We start from the raw sequence: 19,694 nt of genomic DNA, 5'->3' as shown, positions 1-19,694 counted from the left end.
TTCTCTGCTTCCCCGCCTCCCCCCACCCCCACCTCCGCCCCCATTCTCCGGATCCCGCTCGTGGGGTGGGCTGGCCTGGCGAGGGCCGTGCTCAGAGGGAGTGGGGTGCTGGGCCCAGAGGTTTCCAGGGCGGCCTCAGAACACTGGGCCACTGCTTCGGCAGAAAATGTGAAGGGTCCCTGAAAAATACTATAGGGGCCCCCGCACGTGCTTACGTTTAAGGGAGTCAGACCCCGACCCCGGAGCTGTGTCCCGCGGCTGCTGAACGGCGAAAGCTTCCTATTTGCAACCAGAACCGTCTGAGCTACTGGGCATGCCCAGTCCCACCACTGTAAGACTTGCAAGAGCTCGAGTGTCTTGATTTCAATTATCTAGTTCTTACCGGCAGCGGTACTGGGAGGATTTTATAGACGGTTTTATTTTTAAGGATAATCATCCTGCGATCATACTATTTTTTTAATTTTAGAGGGAAAAAAAATCACATTTACTCTTTGAGAGATACTACCTTTTGTTTTATGGAAACAAAACAAAAAACATTATATATTCTTTGCTAGGCATGAGGGAAAGACTCCAGATAAAATCCAGGATCTTCCCAAAAAGCCCCCAGAGCCACAAACCTTAAAATCATATCTCCCTATTAGCACCTTCTCCCCAGTAATTAAATATGCCTTCTTCTATTTAGACCTAGAAAAGTCAATCCACAGGTTGAATTCCACATAGATCTATTTTTAGTAAGTCCCTAAGGCACGTTTTTGGAAGCTGAGTAACAATTCCTCTAAGACTCAGTCCCTCAATCCTGTGCGCCTTCTTACATCAGAGGGATTGAAATATGGTCAAGTATGTATTCAAAGCACACAAATCCTTGAAGTTAGTCTCTTTGCCCATTTGCGTGTCCAGAACCAGAAAAAGGAGGATATAATCGTGGTTAAAAATAGTTAAGCAGCCAATAGATGCTGTAGGCTCACCTCTGTTTCATCCTCTTGGCCACACTGACCAAATCTCTTCTCCAAACCAAAATCAAGAGATGTGGGAATAAAATAGCTTAACCCTTTCAAAATTTCCTATATTAATTTAAAATACTTTCAGGGATGCATCAATTAAGGCTACAACTTAATATACTAGAAATCTAAGCCCTGAAGTTTACTTGATTATAACATAAACAGTTTGCAAGTCAATACATGCGAGAAAGAAAACTTAACCTCTACAATACTGCCCTCTAATGGCATGATAATATAAAATCCAAAAAATCTACAAAGTACTTGGGGAGACCTCTAATCTGTAGATAAAATTGTCTCATCACAAGTAATTCCAACATAAAATCTGACCGTAGAACATATATATGTAATACACGCACATGCACAAACACACACAGTCTTCTCTCCCAAATAAGCATCTTTCCTCAAGCAGCATCCCTTCCTAAAATTGCCATCAGAGCCATTTAGACAATTTTTAACTCAATGCTGATAGTGTGGGTAGGTGGATTTGGTTTTCAGAAACTGTCCAAAGTAATTAGGAACCAGACCAGATCTGGTGAGCGCAGTAGATGATGAAGACCACAATTCTCTTTTGGGTTAAAAACCAAAGTGGGACTAACTATAAAGCGTGAGATTCCCTTTTTACTGAAAGGTTCATATTCTCCAAATTTTAAGGTTTGGCTTTTAAATAACAGTAATTGTTAGCATATTTATAATTTATAAAAATTAAACATATTAACTCATATGATGCTTATTTTTTTTTAAAAAGATATCCATTTCCAATAAAAAGAGACTAAGTATAAGCTTGGAAATCATAATTATTTGGGAAGCAGGCATGTGGCCCCTAAGTCTATGAATGCTAACCAGAATATTATTTACTGCATCATAGTTTCTATATTTTGAAAGTTAAAGCTATACCTAAAACTATTTGTATGCTAAATTCCATGTACATATTTTAACTGAATGCCAACTTCACGAAAAAACGGTATTAAAGCATCATTTAAGCTATAAAAAGAGCTTTAAAAAACAAAACTCTAAGGTCATATAAAAAATTTTTAAATTCCCGCTTGAGTATTAAAAAATTACTAAATTAACTGAATTTATTCATGCTGTTCTTCAACATAAACAGAAAGCTGTTTTTATTTCAATCATTTTAACTGATCATCCATTGTATCAAGCAAGAGAAGCAACCATAGTCTAACCCATTTCCCTATTGAAGTACATTACAGTTATTGTTACTACTTGGATATTTTAAATAAAATTGCAAGAAACATCCTTCTACATACATCCTTGAACATGTATGTGTGTGTGCACACTTCTGGAGAATTTGTTGAGCCAAAGGATTTGCAACTAATAAAATGATTAGCAATCTAATCTTTTCATATATTTCACATAAATATGCTAGATTCCTTTAAAACTAGACTTTTGTATGAAAACTGAAAAGATAATTTGAAAAAGAAGGCAAAGGAAATGGAAAGCTACATGGAGGGAAAACCCTGGGATCAGAAATGTCTGTGGCACAAATGGCTAGAATTACGTTCAAAGGCTCTTCTAATTGCAAGACAAACGATCCATATGTCTGGTGCCTCGTCAGAGCTAAGACTTGCTGACAGGGCAGAGAAAAACACTACAAGGCTTCCAGGAGAGATCCTTAAAGTCATGGACCATATAAGTCCATTTCAGGACTGAGCAAAGATCAGGAGGTACCACCCCAGTGGGAACTCATACACATTAAACAGCCTGGACAACTAATGAGATTGAGGTATTTTCTGTTGTTGTCTGCCTAAGAGCCTTTTTACATAGACTCCAATTCAACCGCCACTGCATATTGGTAGCAAGCATGACAGGATAGGAAAAGAGGAACGGGCCTGAGTGTTTCTGGTTCCTATAACAAGTGCTTTTCTTCCAAACTTGATCTGACTTGGCCAACACAGGTACAGTCAGAGATTCAGCACTCAAGTAGAGTAACCTCTTTCTCCCCCTGTCCAAACTCCTTGCAAATCTAAAACAACTGCCAGGAAAGAAGCAAAGGCACATTACCCTGTACCTGACCAAATCACTCCTGTCTAAGGACTCCCACGTCACCTCCCTTTTTCTAGTTTACTCTCACTAGGCGTGGGAATATACTTACCAGGTTTAACAAATGAAACTACAGGACTATCAGTTAAATGTGAATGGTAGATAAACAACAAATAATGTTTTAGTGTCGGGTCCCACCCACTGTCAAAACAAGAAGAAATGCCAAAGAAATGGCTGTTAAATTCAACCACATTTTACATTTCCTTATCTCCACAGAAAGGCTGGTTGGAAAAAGCTTCCAAAAAGAACAGGCGAGCGCAGTGGCTCATGCCTGTAATCCCAGCACTTTGAGAGGGTGAGGTGGGCAGATCACTTGAGGTCAGGAGTTCAAGACCAGCCTTGCCAACATGGTAAACCCCTGTCTATACTTTAAAATAAATAAATAAATAAATAAATAAATAAATAAATAAATAAATAAGCTGACGTGGTGGCACATGTCTATAATCCCAGTTACTGGGGAGAGGCTGATGAAGAATTGCTTGAACCCGGGAGGCAGAGGTTGCAGTGAGCTGAGATTGCATCATTGCACTCCAGCCTGAGCAACAGGGCAAGGCTCTGTCTCAAAAACAAACAAAGAATCGGAAGAGAAACTTAAGGGATAAATCTAGGAGGTCCAACATCAAAATAGAATGCATTTCTATTTTAGAGAGAGAACAGATGGAAGAGAATTATCAAATAATTTAAGAATTGTTCCAGAACTGAAGGACACAAGTCTCCAGTTAAATGAGATGACCAAATGCCCACCACAAGAAATGAAAAAGCCCTCCACTGAAGCACACCACCCTGAAACCTTAATCACTAGGCAGACAGAGAAAATCCTAAAAGCTTCCAAATGGAAGAAACAAGTTACAAACACAGGGACTAGCAACAGAACCACTTTGCTGGCAGCCAGAAAAAGATGAAGGAAATGTCTTTAAAATTCTGAGAGTAAAGAGTTTTTTATCCAGAATTCTTTATTTGGCCAAATCATCATTTGAGGGTAAAGGTAGAATTAAAACATTTTTAGATACTGCAGACACCAAAATGGAGGAGCAAATCAAGAAAAAAGGCAGGCATGGGAAATAGGAACCAGGAACTCAGATACTGGAGGAAAGGAAGGGAATCATCAGGCTGAAGTCCAGGGAGATCTCAGGGGGACTGCTGCTGGACAAGCCCAGGCTGCAGCTGGTCTGTACCTGGTCTGCAATGGTAAGGGAAGATGGAGAACTCCAGGAGGGAGAGCTTCCGTGCTAATGAACACACAGATTATCTAACACATCTAAGCATTTGCAGGGCACAGGGGAGCTACTGATAGGTATATGACAGATCTAATGGAACAATTAGATAAGCTCAAAGCAGTTTGAAAACAGAGCAAGGAAGAAAACATGGAATACTCATAAATAAAATCTACATGACCCATATTATTTTTTCATTTTTTTATGGATTTACCTTTAAAAAGTTAACTTTATTGAGGAGGTAACAGGAAGAAAAATTGCATGGCAGGAATGGTTTAGAAGTGCTAAATCCTATTCTACTACAACTTGATTACCTAAAATCTAAAATGGAAAAACCAAGAAATAGTGTAAGTATAAATATATTACATAGAAATGTGGAGGTAAAGACGAGAAAAAACAACTAAAATTTAAAAGTGGCTGTGTCTAAGGCACCGACTAGATGAGTGAAAAAAGGGAACTGCTATTTTTTTTCCTATTCATTCTATTTGCTCTTTGGGTATGTACATGTATTTTGATTAAAACACACACACACACACACACACACACACACACTCTTTAAAAGGTTTATAGAGATCGGCACTTTTCCTGCTTCCAGGCTTCAGCAGAGTCCTTACCACACCTGCATGTAGGAAACTACCAGAGGCTTGGGAGAGAACCACCAAAAAGCAGCAGGCAGAACAATTTTCAGAAATCACATAGGGTAGGCACAGTTGGTATTACCACCCACCAGCCTAAATGAAAAAACTCTGTAAACAGGGACATCAGATATTCAGAAGGATACTGCCTAAGTCTCCTTCTGAATGCTTAGAAGAATTCTAATTCCCTTCAGTCTAGGACTCATTTAAGGGAAAAATGAGTCCTAGACTGAAGGGTGTTTTGGTCCTACATAAAGCAGTTTAAAAGGAAGCCCTGAAAGGTCAAACTGTTTCCAAGTAACTTAATTTTCTCTCAAAACAAAGCTCAAGAATATTTAATAAAGTCTCTAGCATCCAATAATTCACAATGTCTGGCATCCAATAAAAAGTACCAGGCATATAAACAAGCAGGGAAATATGACTCATGAGGAGAAAAATTAATCAAAATGACCCAGATATGACAAAGATGATTTATAGACAGGAACATTAAAAACAGTTATAACTATATTTCATATGTTCAAGAAAGTAGATGAAAACATTAGCATATTAAGGACAGGTGTGAGAAATGTTAGAAAACCTAAATTAAATTATCAAGGTGAAAAATACAATATTTGAGAAGAAAAATACACTAGATGAGATTAACAGTAGATTCGATAGGGCAGAAGTAGTATTAGTGATATATGAGCAATCCAAAATAGAACACAGAAGAAATATTGAATCAAAAGAACAAATCGGCCAGGTGTGGTGGCTCACGACTGTAATCCCAGCACTTTGGGAGGCCAAGGCAGGTGGATCTCTTTAGGTCAGGAGTTCGAGACAAGCCTGGCCAATATGGCGAAACCCCGTCTCTACTAAAAATATAAAATAGTCAGGTGTGGTGGCACGCACCTGTAATCCCAGCTACTCGGGAGGCTGAGGCTGGAGAATTGCTTGAACCCAGGAGGCGGAGGTTGGAGTGAGCTGAGATTGTACCACTGCACTCCAGCCTGGGCCACAGAGCGAGACTCAAAAAACAAACAAATAAACAAAAGAAAAACAAATCAAAAAAAGAACAAAGTGTCAATAAGCTGTGGGACAGTTTCAAGCAACCAAATATATCTGTAGCGAAGTCCCTAAAAAAAAAAAAAAAAAAAAAAGGAGAGAAAACATTTTAAGAAATAATGGTAATTTTCCTCACATTTTATTAAAACAATAACCTACAGATCCAAGAAGCTAAACCCCAAATGAGAACTGTGAACAAGTCTACAAGGTGTATCATAATCAGATTGCTTACTATCAGTGATAAAATCTCAGAAGCAGCCAGAGGAAAAAAACTAGGTTATGTACAGAGCAACAAAGATAAGAATGATAGCTGACTTCTGGTTGGAAACAATGCTAGACAGAAGACAGTGCAGCAACATCTTTAACTGAAAGAAAAAAAACAAAACAAAACCCTGTCAATCTGTAATTCTATGCCCAGTGAAAACATCTTTCAGAAATTTAAGGTGAAATTAAGACTTTTCAGACACACAAAGCTGGAAGGATTCATCACTGTAACTCCTTCAGACAGAAGGAAAATGATACCAGATGAAAAAACTAGATCTATGCAAGAGAATGAAGAGCACCAGAAATGATAACTAATGGTTAAATACAAAAACTTCTCCCCCTTACTATTTACATCTAAGATAACCGACTGTTGCCAGGTGTAGTGCCACATACCTGTAGTCCCAGCTTCTCAAGAGGCTGAGGTGGGAGAACCACTTGAGCCTAGCTAGGAGTTTGAGGCCATCCTGGGCAACATACTGAGGCTCTGTCTATAATAATCATTGACTGTTTAAAGCCAAAAATAACAATGTATGGGAGTATACTACAATATGTAGATGTAAATGTATGACAAAGATAGAACAAGGGCTAAGAAGGGGGAAGGGAAGTATACTGCTGAGTACATTATGATAAGTTAAAGATGTATGCTATAAACTGTAAATCTAACAAGCTAACACAAGAGGATAAAATGGAATCATAAAAAATGTATAATCTAAAAGAAAGCAGAATAAGAGGAAAAGGGGAATAAATAATAGAATAAAAAATGAATACCAAGATAGCAGATTTAAACCAACTGTATCAATAATCACATTAGGCTGGGCGTGGTAGCTCACACCTGTAATCTCAGCACTTTGGGAAGCCCAGGTGGGTGGGTCACTTAAGTTCAAGACCAGCCTGGCCAACATGGTAAAAACCCATCTCTACTAAAAATACAAAAATTAGCCGTGCCTGGTGGTGCATGCCTGTAATCCCAGCTACTTGGGAGGGCTGAGGCAGGAGAATTGCTTGAACCCGGGAGGCAGAGGTTGCAGTGAGTTGAGATTGCACTACTGCACTGCAGCCTGGCGAACAGAGCAAGACTTTGTCTCAAAAAAAAAAAAAAAGAAGAAAAAGAAAAGAAAACAATAATCACATTAAATATAAATGGTCTCAATTAAGCACCTCAATTAAAAGGCAGATATTGCCAGTTTGCATGAAAAACCAAGACACAACTATATGCTGCCTATAAGAAATATACTTTAAATATAAAAACACAAATAGGTACAATAAGAATATGGAAGAAGATATGCCATGTTAACAATAAAAGAAAGCTGAGGTGGCTATATTATTCGAAGTAGACTGCAGTGCAAAGAATATTATAAAGAATAAAGGTCATTACATAATGATAAAAGGTCGATTTTATCATTATGTTCTCTGACTACAATATAATTAAATTAGAAATCAATAACATGAGATTATCTGAAAAATTTCCAAATACTTGGGGAAAAAATACACACATCTAAGTAACCCATGTGTCAAATAAGCAATCAAAAGGAAAATTAGGAAATATTTTGCACTGAATGAAAATAAAAACAAGGCATATCAAAATTTATTTCAATAAATTTAACAATTTAAACAAAAATGGACAAATTCTTATAAAGACACAAACTACCAAAACTCACATGAGAAGAAAAAGGTAACTTGAATAGTCCCGTATGTATTTACAAAATTGAATTTATAGTTTAAACTCTCTATAAAGAGAACCTCAAGCTCAAATGGTTTCACTGGTAAATTCCACTAAATATTTAAAGAAAGAAATAACACCAATTCTATACAAACTCTTCCACAAGACTAAAGAGAGAAAATTTTTAAAAACCACTTTACAACTCATTCTATGAGGCCAGCACTCCCTTAACACTAAAGCCAGATAAAGACATTATAAAAAAGAAAAACTACAGACTAATAGCTCTAATAAACATAGATGCAAAAGTTCTTAACAAAATTTTAGCAAATCAAATCCAACTATATATAAAAAGAGTAATATATTATTAACAAATGGCATTTATCCTGGGAATGCAAAGTAAACATTCAAAAATCATGTAATTCACCCTATCAACAGACTAAAAAGAAAAAATATAATCTCATTATATGCAAAAAAAAAAAAAAAGCATTTGACAAAATCACCATCCATTCATGATTTTTTAAAAAGGAAAAGAGAAAAACTTTAAGCAAAATAGGAATTGAAGGAAACTTCCTCAACCTGATAAGGGGCATCTACAAAAAACATTCAGCAGACATCATATGTAACAGTAAAAGAATGAATGGTTTCCCCCTAAGGCTAGAAACAAGGCAAGAGTCTACTCTCAGCATTCCTATTCAACATCATACTGAAGATAACAGCCAGGCAATAAGGCAAGAAAAAGAATAAAAGTCATCCAGACTAGAAAGAAAAAAAAAAAAAAACCTATTCACAGATAACATGACTATCTATGTGGACACTCCCCCAAAAATCTGCAAATAAATTATTAGAACTAACAAGATACAAGTTTCTCGAGGTCATGAGCTAGAATTTCAATGTACAAATATCAAATATATTTCTATATACCAGCAATGAACACAAAGTGAAATTTTAAAACAAAAATACATGAAATAGGTATAAATCTAAGAAAATATGTAGAAGAGCTCTATGCTGAAAACTATAAAACATTGCTGAAAGAAATCAAAGAGCACCTGGCAAATGACAAGATACTCCATCTGTGGATTAGAAGATAATATCATTAAGCTATCAATTCCACACTTCCCAGCTACCGTATAGATTCAGTATAATCCCTATCAAAATTTTAAGACATTTTATTGAAAATGACAAAGTGATTCTAAAATTTATGTATAAAAGCTAAGAAACTAGAATAATTGAAACAATTTTTGAAAAAGAACAAAGCTGAAGAACTCCCATTACCAGATCTCAAGATTTTCTGTAAAGCTACTTGCATCACCATAGTGTGGTGCTAGTAAAAGGACATAGAGTAACGGAACAAAACAGATTAGTCAAAGATACACACACACACACACACACACACACACACACACACACACACATATGCAGCAAATCGATTTTCCACAAATATGTAAAGCAATTCAGAAAAATCTTCAGCAAATGGTACTGGAACAACTGCAAAAAACAAATACAACTGATCCATTCTTTACACCATATGAAATATTAACTTAAAATGGATCATAGACCTAACTGTAAAATCCCAACCTATAAAACTTCTATAAGAAAACATAAGAGAAATCTTTTGAACCTGAACCAGTAAAGATTTCTTAGGTAAGACACCAAAAGCACAATCCATGGAAGAAAAAAAATGGATAAAATGTACTTTTACCATAATGAAAACTTGTTTTTTGAAAGATCATGTTACAAGAATGAAAAAACAAACTATAGACCAGAATTAAATACTGCAAGTCACATATCTGATAAAGGACTTATATCCAGAATATATAAAGAACTCAAAACTCAATAGCAAGAAAGCAAACAACCCAATAAAAGAAAAGGGCAAAAGACATGAACAGTCACTTTACCAAAGATACATGGATGGTAAATAAGTACCTGGAAAAAATGCTGAACACCATTAATTGTTAGAGAAATGCAAATTAAAACCATGATATGCCACTACACACCTATCAGAATAGCTAAAATATAGTTTAAAATTTTAAACCTGAAAATACAAAATGCTGAAAAGAAGGCAGAAAAATTGGAACACATATATTGATGATGGGAATGCAAAATGGTACAACCACTTTGCAGAAGAGTTTTACACTTATTTATAAAGTTAGACACAGAGTTTCCATAAAAACCAGTAATCACAATGCAAGTTATTTATCCAAGAGAAATGAAAACATGTTACCACAAAAATTTGGACATGAATGCTTAGAGTGACTTTATTTTTAATCATCCCAAACTAGAAACAAACCAAATGTCACTCAACTGGAGAATGGATAACAAACTATAGTACATCTAGACAATGGAATAATACTCAGCAATACAAAGAAACAAACTACTGATACACATAACAACCTGAATGAATCTCAAATATAGTATGGTAAGAGAAAGAAACCGCATTCAAAGATTGCAAATCATATGATTCCATTTATGAGACATTCTGGAGAAGGTAAAACTATAGAGACAAAAACCAGATCAGAATTTCCCAGAAACTTGGGGTAGGGGAGGGGGATTGTTGTGGGTGATGGAACTGTCTCATATCTAAATTGTAGTGGTGATATGCCCACTGTTTTTCCAAACATGTAGAACTCAAAGATGGGAACAGTAAACACTGGAGACTCAAGAAGTGGGGAGGGAGGGGAGCCAGGGCTGAAAGGCTACCTATCAGGTACCATGTTCACCACTTGGGTAACGGGATTATTAGAACCTCAAAACTCAGCATCACGTAACATACCCATATTACAAACCTGTGCGTGTATGCCCTGAATCAAAACAAACAACACTATTGCTGTATACTAAAAAGGGAAACTTTACTATATGTAATTTACATCTTAAAAAATGAAAAGATGACTGCCCCTAAGTAGCAGACTGGGATGAAAAAAAAAAGAAGAAGAAACTGATAATTTTTAAAATTCTATCTAATCTTTATATTTTCATGTATCATTTTTTATTGTAGTAAAAAACACATAACAAAATTTATCACATTAACCATTTTAAAATGTATAGCTCAGTAGTGTTAAGCATATTGTTACTATTGTGAAATAGATCTTCAGAACTTTTTCATCTGCAGATCTGAAACTATCCATTGAATAACTTCCCATTTCCCCCTTCCCCTGCCCCTGGTAACTGCCACTCTAATTTCTATTTCTATGAATTTGGCTGCTTTAGATACCTATCCTTTCTTTTTTTTTTTTTTTTTTAAATAGAGACAGTGTCTCGCTATGTTGCCCAGGCTGATCTCGAACTCCTGGGCTCAGGCAGTCCTCCCACCTTGGCCTTCCAGTGTTGAGATTATAGGCGTGAGCCATCATGCCCAGCCTACATGTAGTATTTTGATTTAAAACATTTTAAACTAAAAGAAAAAAAAAGGGAACAAAAGCTATTTTGAAAAATATAATACAAGGACTTAAATATAGTCATCGAAGAGACCTAAAAATGCCTATTTTATAACTAATTGTTCTATCATTATATAAAATGCATTACTAGGCTTGAATTTTTTAACTATAATTTTGCTTTGTTCTTAGACCTGTTGAGTTTGTTGGTGATTAATCATTCCTAAATCCCATATTAGCGTTAAAAGATGTGTAAAAATTAAATACTTGCTTTAAGTGTGAGAATTTTAAAAGTCCTAACAAAATGCTAACAGATTTAAATATAATCTTTTATTTATATATATCTACATATAGCACATGTATTTACCCTCTGTAAATACATTTTTTTCCTGTATTTTTCTCTCTCTAAACATTTATAATTACTTTTAAATTGTTACAATTCTAGACATGATTTTTAGTTTTCCCATCGCTGTCTTCACCTTATTTAACATAACTACTAGTTCCAAAAGAATATCTATAATGCTAAGAAGACCCAATGCTTTTTTGTTTTGTTTTTTTAAGATGGTAAGGGAGACTTTAAGAGGAACTACTGCAATGGGAGAGAAATGGGTCTCAACTCCCCTCAATGCCCTTCAGCAACAGGACTCAAATGGTTAACATTCTTATTTTACTTTTTATCTTCATGAAAATAATAAGCATTTCAAACCCAAATTTCTTCATAAATTACCACTTCTGCTTAATAGTGGTAGATTATGAAAATCTGGAGCCACAGACAAAAAAGGAATCACAGATTTAGAAGCCAAATGATATTCTATATAAAACATCTGAAGAAGTGAAAAGTTGTCCTGATTATGATTTTCTATTTCGAGAACCTCATGCAAGTGAGGTTCTTGCATGAAGTGAAAAATGAATATTATTTCTCTTTTACTTTTGCACAGCTATGAAAAATAGATGCTTTGAGCGCTTTTTAAAAATAACTAGTTACTTTAAGCTAATTTTCCTGTTAAATTCCAGAAGAAAACAACGACGATAAGCAGTCCTAAAGGAGCTGGTAGGAACTAGACTAACCGACTAACCACTTTTCTATGCATACAGAGCCACTTAGGGCCATTAGAGGCAGTCTCTTGGTGACCCTAAAACAATCAGATGAAGCTCAATTACACAGTTGTATTTACAAAGGTAAAGATAAATTTAAGGATATTACCCAGCTCCAGAATGTCTAATGTAGTACAGGCCTAGGTAAGCATTAACACATTGGCAAAGTTGACTCTCTGTGCTGGGGACACAGTGTGTGTATAATAAATACCACTGACTGCTTCGATCAAGGGACACATTTCTGTATTATGGCCTCCATGGGCAGCAGCTCTGTGACATAAATGGGGTCTGAGGGTTTCTTTAACCCTCTGATCTATTCAGAATTTTAAAGCAAAATGGACCTTGGAGATCATTTAATTTCCTTATTCTGTAGGTTTAGAAGTGGAGGCCCAAAGGCATTATTGTGCTTTGTCCAGGGTTTACCTAATCAACTGTTGGATGGAGCATAGAACCAAATGCTGATTCGATATTAGTGTGCCCTAGAAGTGTACACCAGAAATTCGAGATCTGTGTGTGTGTGCGCACGCGCATAAGACATTAGAGCTGGAAGAGCAAAGGGATCATAAAGGGAAACGCCCTTCTGCTGATCTCAACAGAGCCACAGTAGTCATCGAAAAACACCCATTTTACAGATGAAGAAACAAGCTGGGAGGCTGTGTGGAAACCAAAGCCAGAGTCCCACGCTGCTTATGAGTCAGGCAGCCTGGCTGCAGGGTCTCTGGGCCTAGTCTAGAGTGGAGATGGTGAGCTCTTGGTGAGACCTACCCCTCCACAGCTTCCTTTCTGAGGGTGGGCAGGCTGGCAGGGGCACTCAGATCAGTCCCAGTGCCAGTGAGGTCTACAGTTTGAGAAGGTGCTCTCCAGGCACTGGGATAAGGTCCCGGCAGAGAAGGGGGCTCACCACAGGCACAGAGCCACACCTGCTGACAGACACATTATTTAGTGAATGTGCATAAAGATGATTTTCAAATTGTGCTTTCATTAATCCTGGCAGTTCCTTGCAAAGCCCTCAAGAGCTGTGAGACGACGAGTTAGAGGAAGTCCAAGTGGATCAAAGAAAATGAAGCTCACTTGTAAAGAAGGCAGGCAGGCTGTGTCCCCCAGGCTCGTGGCCGGGAATAGGAGACATGGCTTTAGCAGCACATCACTGAGAACTTCTGTGGTGTCCCAATATACCCCAAGGATTTTTACTCTAGGTGGTCATCACCTTGGATCTCCTTCCATATCATCTGAGTGTGATTCGGACATTGCCACATTCTCCTTCATCCACGATTAAACAAGGGTAAGAAGACAATATGATGAAAATAATCAAGTGTTGAGTGGGGCCAATGAAGTGGGAAATAAAAATTTACAATGAGAATGAGGGTCACTTTTTAGCATTTAAACCTGCTGCCAACTACTGTCAAAGAAATGGTCAACATAATACATCTTAGCCGGAAAGATATAAACTAGAATTTAAAAACTTTCTATACATTAGCTCTTCAGCCATTTCTTTATTGATTTACCCGCATTTATTTAACAATGAGCACCCATGAAAGGCCAGGAACTTCAGGCTTGGCACCACAGTTATCAAGATGAGTAAGACACAATCCTTGCTTTTAGTGACTTGGGGGCAGTTGCAGGGAACAAGGGGAGAAAGACATACGATATTTCGTATAATGTGAGTGTATATAAAAAATGATGGTTAGCAGAAAGCAGCCTGGGAGTGCTTCTGAGAGCAGAAGACTTACCCTCTGGGTGTTGAAAAACAAATAGGAGTTGTCCAGTTAGACTACAAGGTACGAAGAGAATGAGAACACTCCATGAAAAAAGAAGGGCCAGGCAAAAGCCAGGGTCATGAAGCAGCAAGCTGAGTTTGGACACCTCGCAGTAGTTGAGTGTGGCTAGGGAATAGGAGGTTGGGGTTTAGCAGTGGGAGATGAAGAGAAAGGCAGTAAAAGGAAAAAAGGTCAAGACAGGCTGGGGCCTCACAGGCCATGTGATGGGAGACTGGACTTTAGTTTGAGGGCAATGAAGGTTCACACAATAGGGTTTAAAGCAGGCAAATGATGCAACGGGATTTGTGTTTTGGCAAGGTCACTCTGACCACAATGTACAAGACTACAAGAGATGGAACTGGGGGTAAAAGGAAGGAAATAATGAGGGCCAAAACCAAGGAGCAAAGGGGAGACAGAGAGAAAAGTGGGATGGATTCAAAGACATTGGGACATAGAACTGACAGAACTGGCTGGCGTGAGGTAAGGGAGGCAGGATGACTCACAGGTTTCTGGATTATGTGAACAGGTGGAAGGTGATGCCATTAGCCAGAATAACGCTGTAGGCTAAGGGGAGTAAACCGGTGCTGGGGTATAACACTGATAGGACTTACTAGGCAGTGGGAAATATGGTTTTGGAACTCAGGAGGGGTCGAGCATAAGAAAATACTGGCATAAGAAAAGTTGTTAGGTAGCAGGAAGTCTCCTTGGGAGTGGATGAGATAACCTCAGAAATCCATATAGGAAAGAAATGGAAGAGCTGGGCGGTCGCACACATTGGAGCAGCCATTTGGCATGGCAAAGACACCTGAGTTTTCCGCGGGTCTAGTGGACACTACAGGAGGCGGCCAGGCTTGAGGCATCTGCGAGAACCTCGAATGGGAGAGTAGCCTCTACCTAACGAGGAGACCAAGACAATGAAAGTGATTTAACCGTGGAGGGAGCGGGGAAATGAAGACATCAGGTCAGCTCTCCAATGCCAGGTACCCTACGGAGCCAGCAAATGTGTCCTTCGAGAAACCCCATGTGGGATGGCAGCCTCACAGAATGAGCCAACGGACAGTCCGTTAGACAGAGGGAGACAGACGGCAGCTGCAACCGTGACAGAAGCGGGACACTGCCACAGTCGACACAGAGACTCTGCCCTCGGTTCTTCCTTCCCACCTCCATGCGAGTGCACTGCTACTGCCAAGACGAGGGATGCATGTGAGAGCCAAAAACAGCCTCCACTCCAGGGTGCCAGTAGCAGGCTGGGTTCTTTTTCTCCTTTTCAGGGAAAGAGTGGGCAGAGAAGAGAGCTTTGATTCTGACATGAGTGTCAAATTTCAAAATGCAAAGAACTGAGTGTTTAAAAAATGGTAAGTAACTGTTTAAATGACCAAAATTAGCTGGAAAGTGATAGAAATGGGTTGACATGCTAGTAAGGAAGCCTGCTACCAGAGTGAAAGGGCGATTCAACTGAGCACAATTAATAGCAGTTATTAGGAGAAAGAAAAACAAACCATGACATGCATATTTCTCACCAATGAATTGAGACTTTAAGCAAATGGCTCTGGAGGGGATCCAGAAGAATGCGACATGAAGCCACCAGCTGAGGGTCAACTGTGACATGAGGCCATATCGTGGAAGGGGCTGAGGAGACCCCAGTGAGCTACAGGGGGCACAGCCCCTTACCTGTGAGGCCTGTTGGGGCCACTGCGTGCCCATATCTATCCCACTGATCACAAATATGACATCCGCCATGGCTGACCGAGGAGAGGACTGCAAGCTCACCAAAGGCTGCCTGGCAAGGACACCTCCGTGCTTTCCCACTTTTGCACTCCCGGCCCCACATCGGGGACTTGTTCAGTCAGGAAAGCGGACAGGGGACAGACATAGATGGAAACAGTCCAGGTCCTCTCATGTCGATTCCAAACTGCTGGAGACACAAGCTTAGTCTGACCTGACAGAAGAGGAGAACTTTGAACAAAACAAGATATAAAGCTATCAAATAACATAACTAAGTCTGAAGTACCCAAATGAGGTTAAGTAACCAGAAGTAACTAACAAGTCATGGAACTAAAGTGAGATGTTGTAAGGCAACCCCAATGTACAGCAGAAAGGAGGGGCAGAGTTGGTGGGAACTACTTGAAAAAGGAAACTGTTGCACACTCATACCCCAGTTAATCTTTACTACTCTGAGGCAGTAGGTACCATTCTTTTCTTCATTTTAAAGTCAAAAAGTCGGTTTGAAGTTGATGGCCTCCTCTGTGCCCACCCCCCTGCCTAATGTGTGGGTGACACGCTACAGTGGGCACCGGGGTGAGGGCACACTGTGCCCCCAGAGCCCGAGCACAGGGAGCCTGGGCCTCTGCACCTCACAGGGCCCCATGCCACCACTGTCCTCATGGCCTGGCTGGGCTACTCATAGGGAGGGGTAAGTATGTCTTACAAAGCAACTTGACTGCACTCTAGGAGCATCTGCTTGCCTTCTGACAGCCTGGCGATGCCCCCACAGTACTGCCAGCTGCTGAGTGACTATGGGCCACCATCCGCAGGCTACACCCAGGGAGCTGGGATCAGCCAGGAGCCCCACTGAAGAGTTGGGAAGACATCAAACCTGCCTACGTGGAGTAAGAACAGAATAAAGAGACTAAATCGAGGCATTATTCACTCTAGGAAGTTAATAAGTGCTTGGCTGAAACTGAACAGAGTGCTATATCTTTGCTGCTTTTGGCTTTAAAGGTTTTCCATCTTTTTACAAGATGAGAAGTCATGGTTCACCTCCCCTGTTCTGATGAAACTCTTGGTTTCAAAATGCTAACAGGTTGGTTCTTCCTCTCACATTTCACCAGGCTCTGAACTACAGTCTCACAGATTGAAAAAAGATTTTGCAGTTAATTAGAATTTACATTTTCAGTAGTTAGGAACTATCCAGGTTATTTTTTTAAGCCTTGATTTAAAAGGTGCATGTAAAGTTATCTTAGCAAACTGTAGTTTGCCTCCAAGATACCAGTGTTTCCCTTTAACCTTCTCTTTTGAATATGTTTCTGTGACCCAAACTGTTCTCTGTTAAGCTAATACAACTATAAGGATTTTAATGAATACTGACAGCGCACTTAGTAGCCAGTCCTCGTTTCTGCTTAATATAACTTATTTTTTGCATAAACATATGCATGACTATTAGTGCACTGAAGTCAATTTTAAAAATGCACAAGTTATAAACACAGCAGAGCAACGTACCAAACCTAACACGGAACACCCAAAATGTTCGAACTAAGACTACCAGTAGATTTCAGCGAAGCATACTTTATGTTGATCAAAACTGGAAGAAAATAACTGTTTATATCTTTGTATGTATTTATTACTTGATGCAATAAAGTTATTTTCATTAACATAAATAAAGAAATCTGAGAGTGGTCAGACAACTTACCTAAGGAGACATATGTTTAATAAATGGCAGAGCCAAGATCCAAACTCAAGTCAGTTGGCTTTGGTACAGGGCATGACTCAGTAATCTAGCAGAACCAAAAAGTGGGCTATTTCTAGACCCCCCAGAAATAAGCAGTTCAATTAATTTCATAAAAAACTGACACCTGTCCTTAAAATAGTAAATGTTACTTCTAGTCATCATGGCTAGACACCTTCAGACAATTTATATCTAAAATATACAGATTGATCAGAACATTACACATGTGTTTCTAATAAGAAATGCTCTTAATTGAAGACGCTTCACTTTTACTTAATGATTTTGCATTGGTTTGAAGGTAAAGTTAAAACATAAATTATTAATTTAGTCTGGTGTAGAGGGAATGAATTCCTTTGTTCCATTACCCAAATTAAATACTACATATATTTAAAAATTCAGCTGCATTATTTTGAATAAAACAAGATGTTTTGCAAAGGCCATTAAAATGATGTTGGTGACAAAGCATAAGTTCCATCACCTATTACTTAACCCAAGTTAGGGTAATTCTGCACAAACACATAAAACTGAATACCTCAAATACATATTGAGAGTAAAAACAGAGTTAATTATAAAAAAACTTTGTCTTTAATAAATTAGACTGGGGGAGGGGGACAGCAGGGGAAGACCAGTTACGTTATATGAAGAGATTTTCTTTAAAACCAAGCTTCTTACCTAATCAGGATAACTAAATTAAATGAGAGATTAACCTGTTTTAACACTGAAGTATGCTTGGAACAGAAAGCATTTTTTAATGCAGTATTTAAATTAAACATATATAACAACATATATGTAAGTTAGGAAGCATAATGGTAGAACAAACACCCACAACCCCCCCCCAAACTAAGTTATCAACACCATTGAAACCCTTATGCTCCTCCTCATCCTCTACTCCCACACCAGGAGCAATTCTTCTCCAGCCTGAAATCATTCCCATTTACTTAGTATATTTACTATGTTACTATGTTTAGTTACTATGTTTACTGGCTTCCTTCCTCCACTAAAACATACTAGACAAAGGCAGAAGTTTTGTTTTTCCATTTTATCTACCAATGTGTCCCATGCACAAAGTATCCAACAATTATTGTAATAACAGAAAATACTTGATTAGACTTATTACTTGTCAGTCCCTACCCTACACATTATGTATATTAGCTCATTTAATCCTTTCAATAACCACCCCATCTATGTATCATTATTATTCCCATTTATATAGAGGAAGAAACCAAGGCACAAAGGAGTTACGTGACTTGATAAGGTCATACTCATCACCACTATGAAAAGCAAAAAATATTTCTGCACTCTTATCCTAACAGATGCTGTCATGTTTTAGTAATCCTCAGTCCCTTGAAAGACTGGTTATAACTGGAAATAGTTTTTTTTTGAATGATGAAAATTCAACAAATATATATTGAGCACCCATTTTGTGTCAGGCACTGTTCTAGGCACGGGATTCGGTATGAACAGAACGGACGAAAGTCTCTGTCTTCCTGAAACTCACATTCAAATGGGGTTGAAAAGGTAAACAAGACAAATAAGTACATATATAGTACGTGAGATAAGGACAAGTACCTAGGAGACAAATTAAAGAACAGAAGCAGGGATATAAAAGATCAGAGAGGATGAAGTTTTAGCTAGCCTTCAAGGAAGGGCTCCCTGAGAAAGTGAGTTTTGAGTAAAGACCTGAAAGAGATGATGGGATTAGTCATGGAAGAACTCTTCCAGCAGGGAGAACAGCAAGGGGAAATGCTGTATTCTAGAGTCCCAACGAAGTCAGGACAGCATGATGCATCATAGGACCGCGCAGTAACCAATACGTGATCCAAGATCTCTCTCACTTTCGCTCTCTTGGTTTTCTGAAAGACTCCTCTTTTCTTTAAAGCAGCATGCTTACTGAGACCATCATTATGGTACACAGCGCATTCAAGAAACACTGTTCTGCACTTCATACCAATAGGTATTACATGCCACTTTATATTCTCAACTAGTTTCTTCAAGGATTATTTTGGGATGCTTTTCACCTTCCAGTAAAAACTTTTCCTGTCTGGAAGTACAAATAAGTCAGGTCCTCCTGTAGAATCATCTGCCTACAAAATTTAAGCACTGGATATGCAATGATAGCTCTTTGCTGAGTCTTGCTTTGGATAGTTTCAAGAAGCCATGAG

The 19,694-nt window shown here is 38.4% G+C and overlaps 1 protein-coding gene across 6 annotated transcripts in view; it reads right to left on the bottom strand.

Annotated features, from left to right (window-relative positions):
- The window catches only part of LOC105491702 (TSC22 domain family member 1), a 145,184-nt gene that overhangs the window by 3,492 nt on the left and 121,998 nt on the right, over positions 1–19,694 (bottom strand). The window contains exon 1 of one of the 6 annotated variants that reach the window (XM_011758293.3): positions 216–316. The exons of 3 other annotated variants lie outside the window; for them this stretch is intronic. Coding sequence is in view for 2 of the 3 variants with exons in the window: in XM_011758289.3 (XP_011756591.2) it covers positions 15,934–16,026 (93 nt within the window). In the remaining variant the exon portion in view is untranslated. Of the gene's footprint in view, positions 1–215; positions 317–15,433; positions 16,027–19,694 lie in introns of those variants that run through there. 2 more of the 6 variants (XM_011758289.3, XM_011758286.3) reach the window with 2 other exon arrangements.

Source organism: Macaca nemestrina, chromosome 16 (genome assembly GCF_043159975.1).
Source record: "Macaca nemestrina isolate mMacNem1 chromosome 16, mMacNem.hap1, whole genome shotgun sequence".
NCBI lineage: Eukaryota > Metazoa > Chordata > Mammalia > Primates > Cercopithecidae > Macaca > Macaca nemestrina.
The sequence above is the reverse complement of the archived record's forward strand: the minus strand, read 5'-3'. Positions and strand labels throughout refer to the sequence as shown.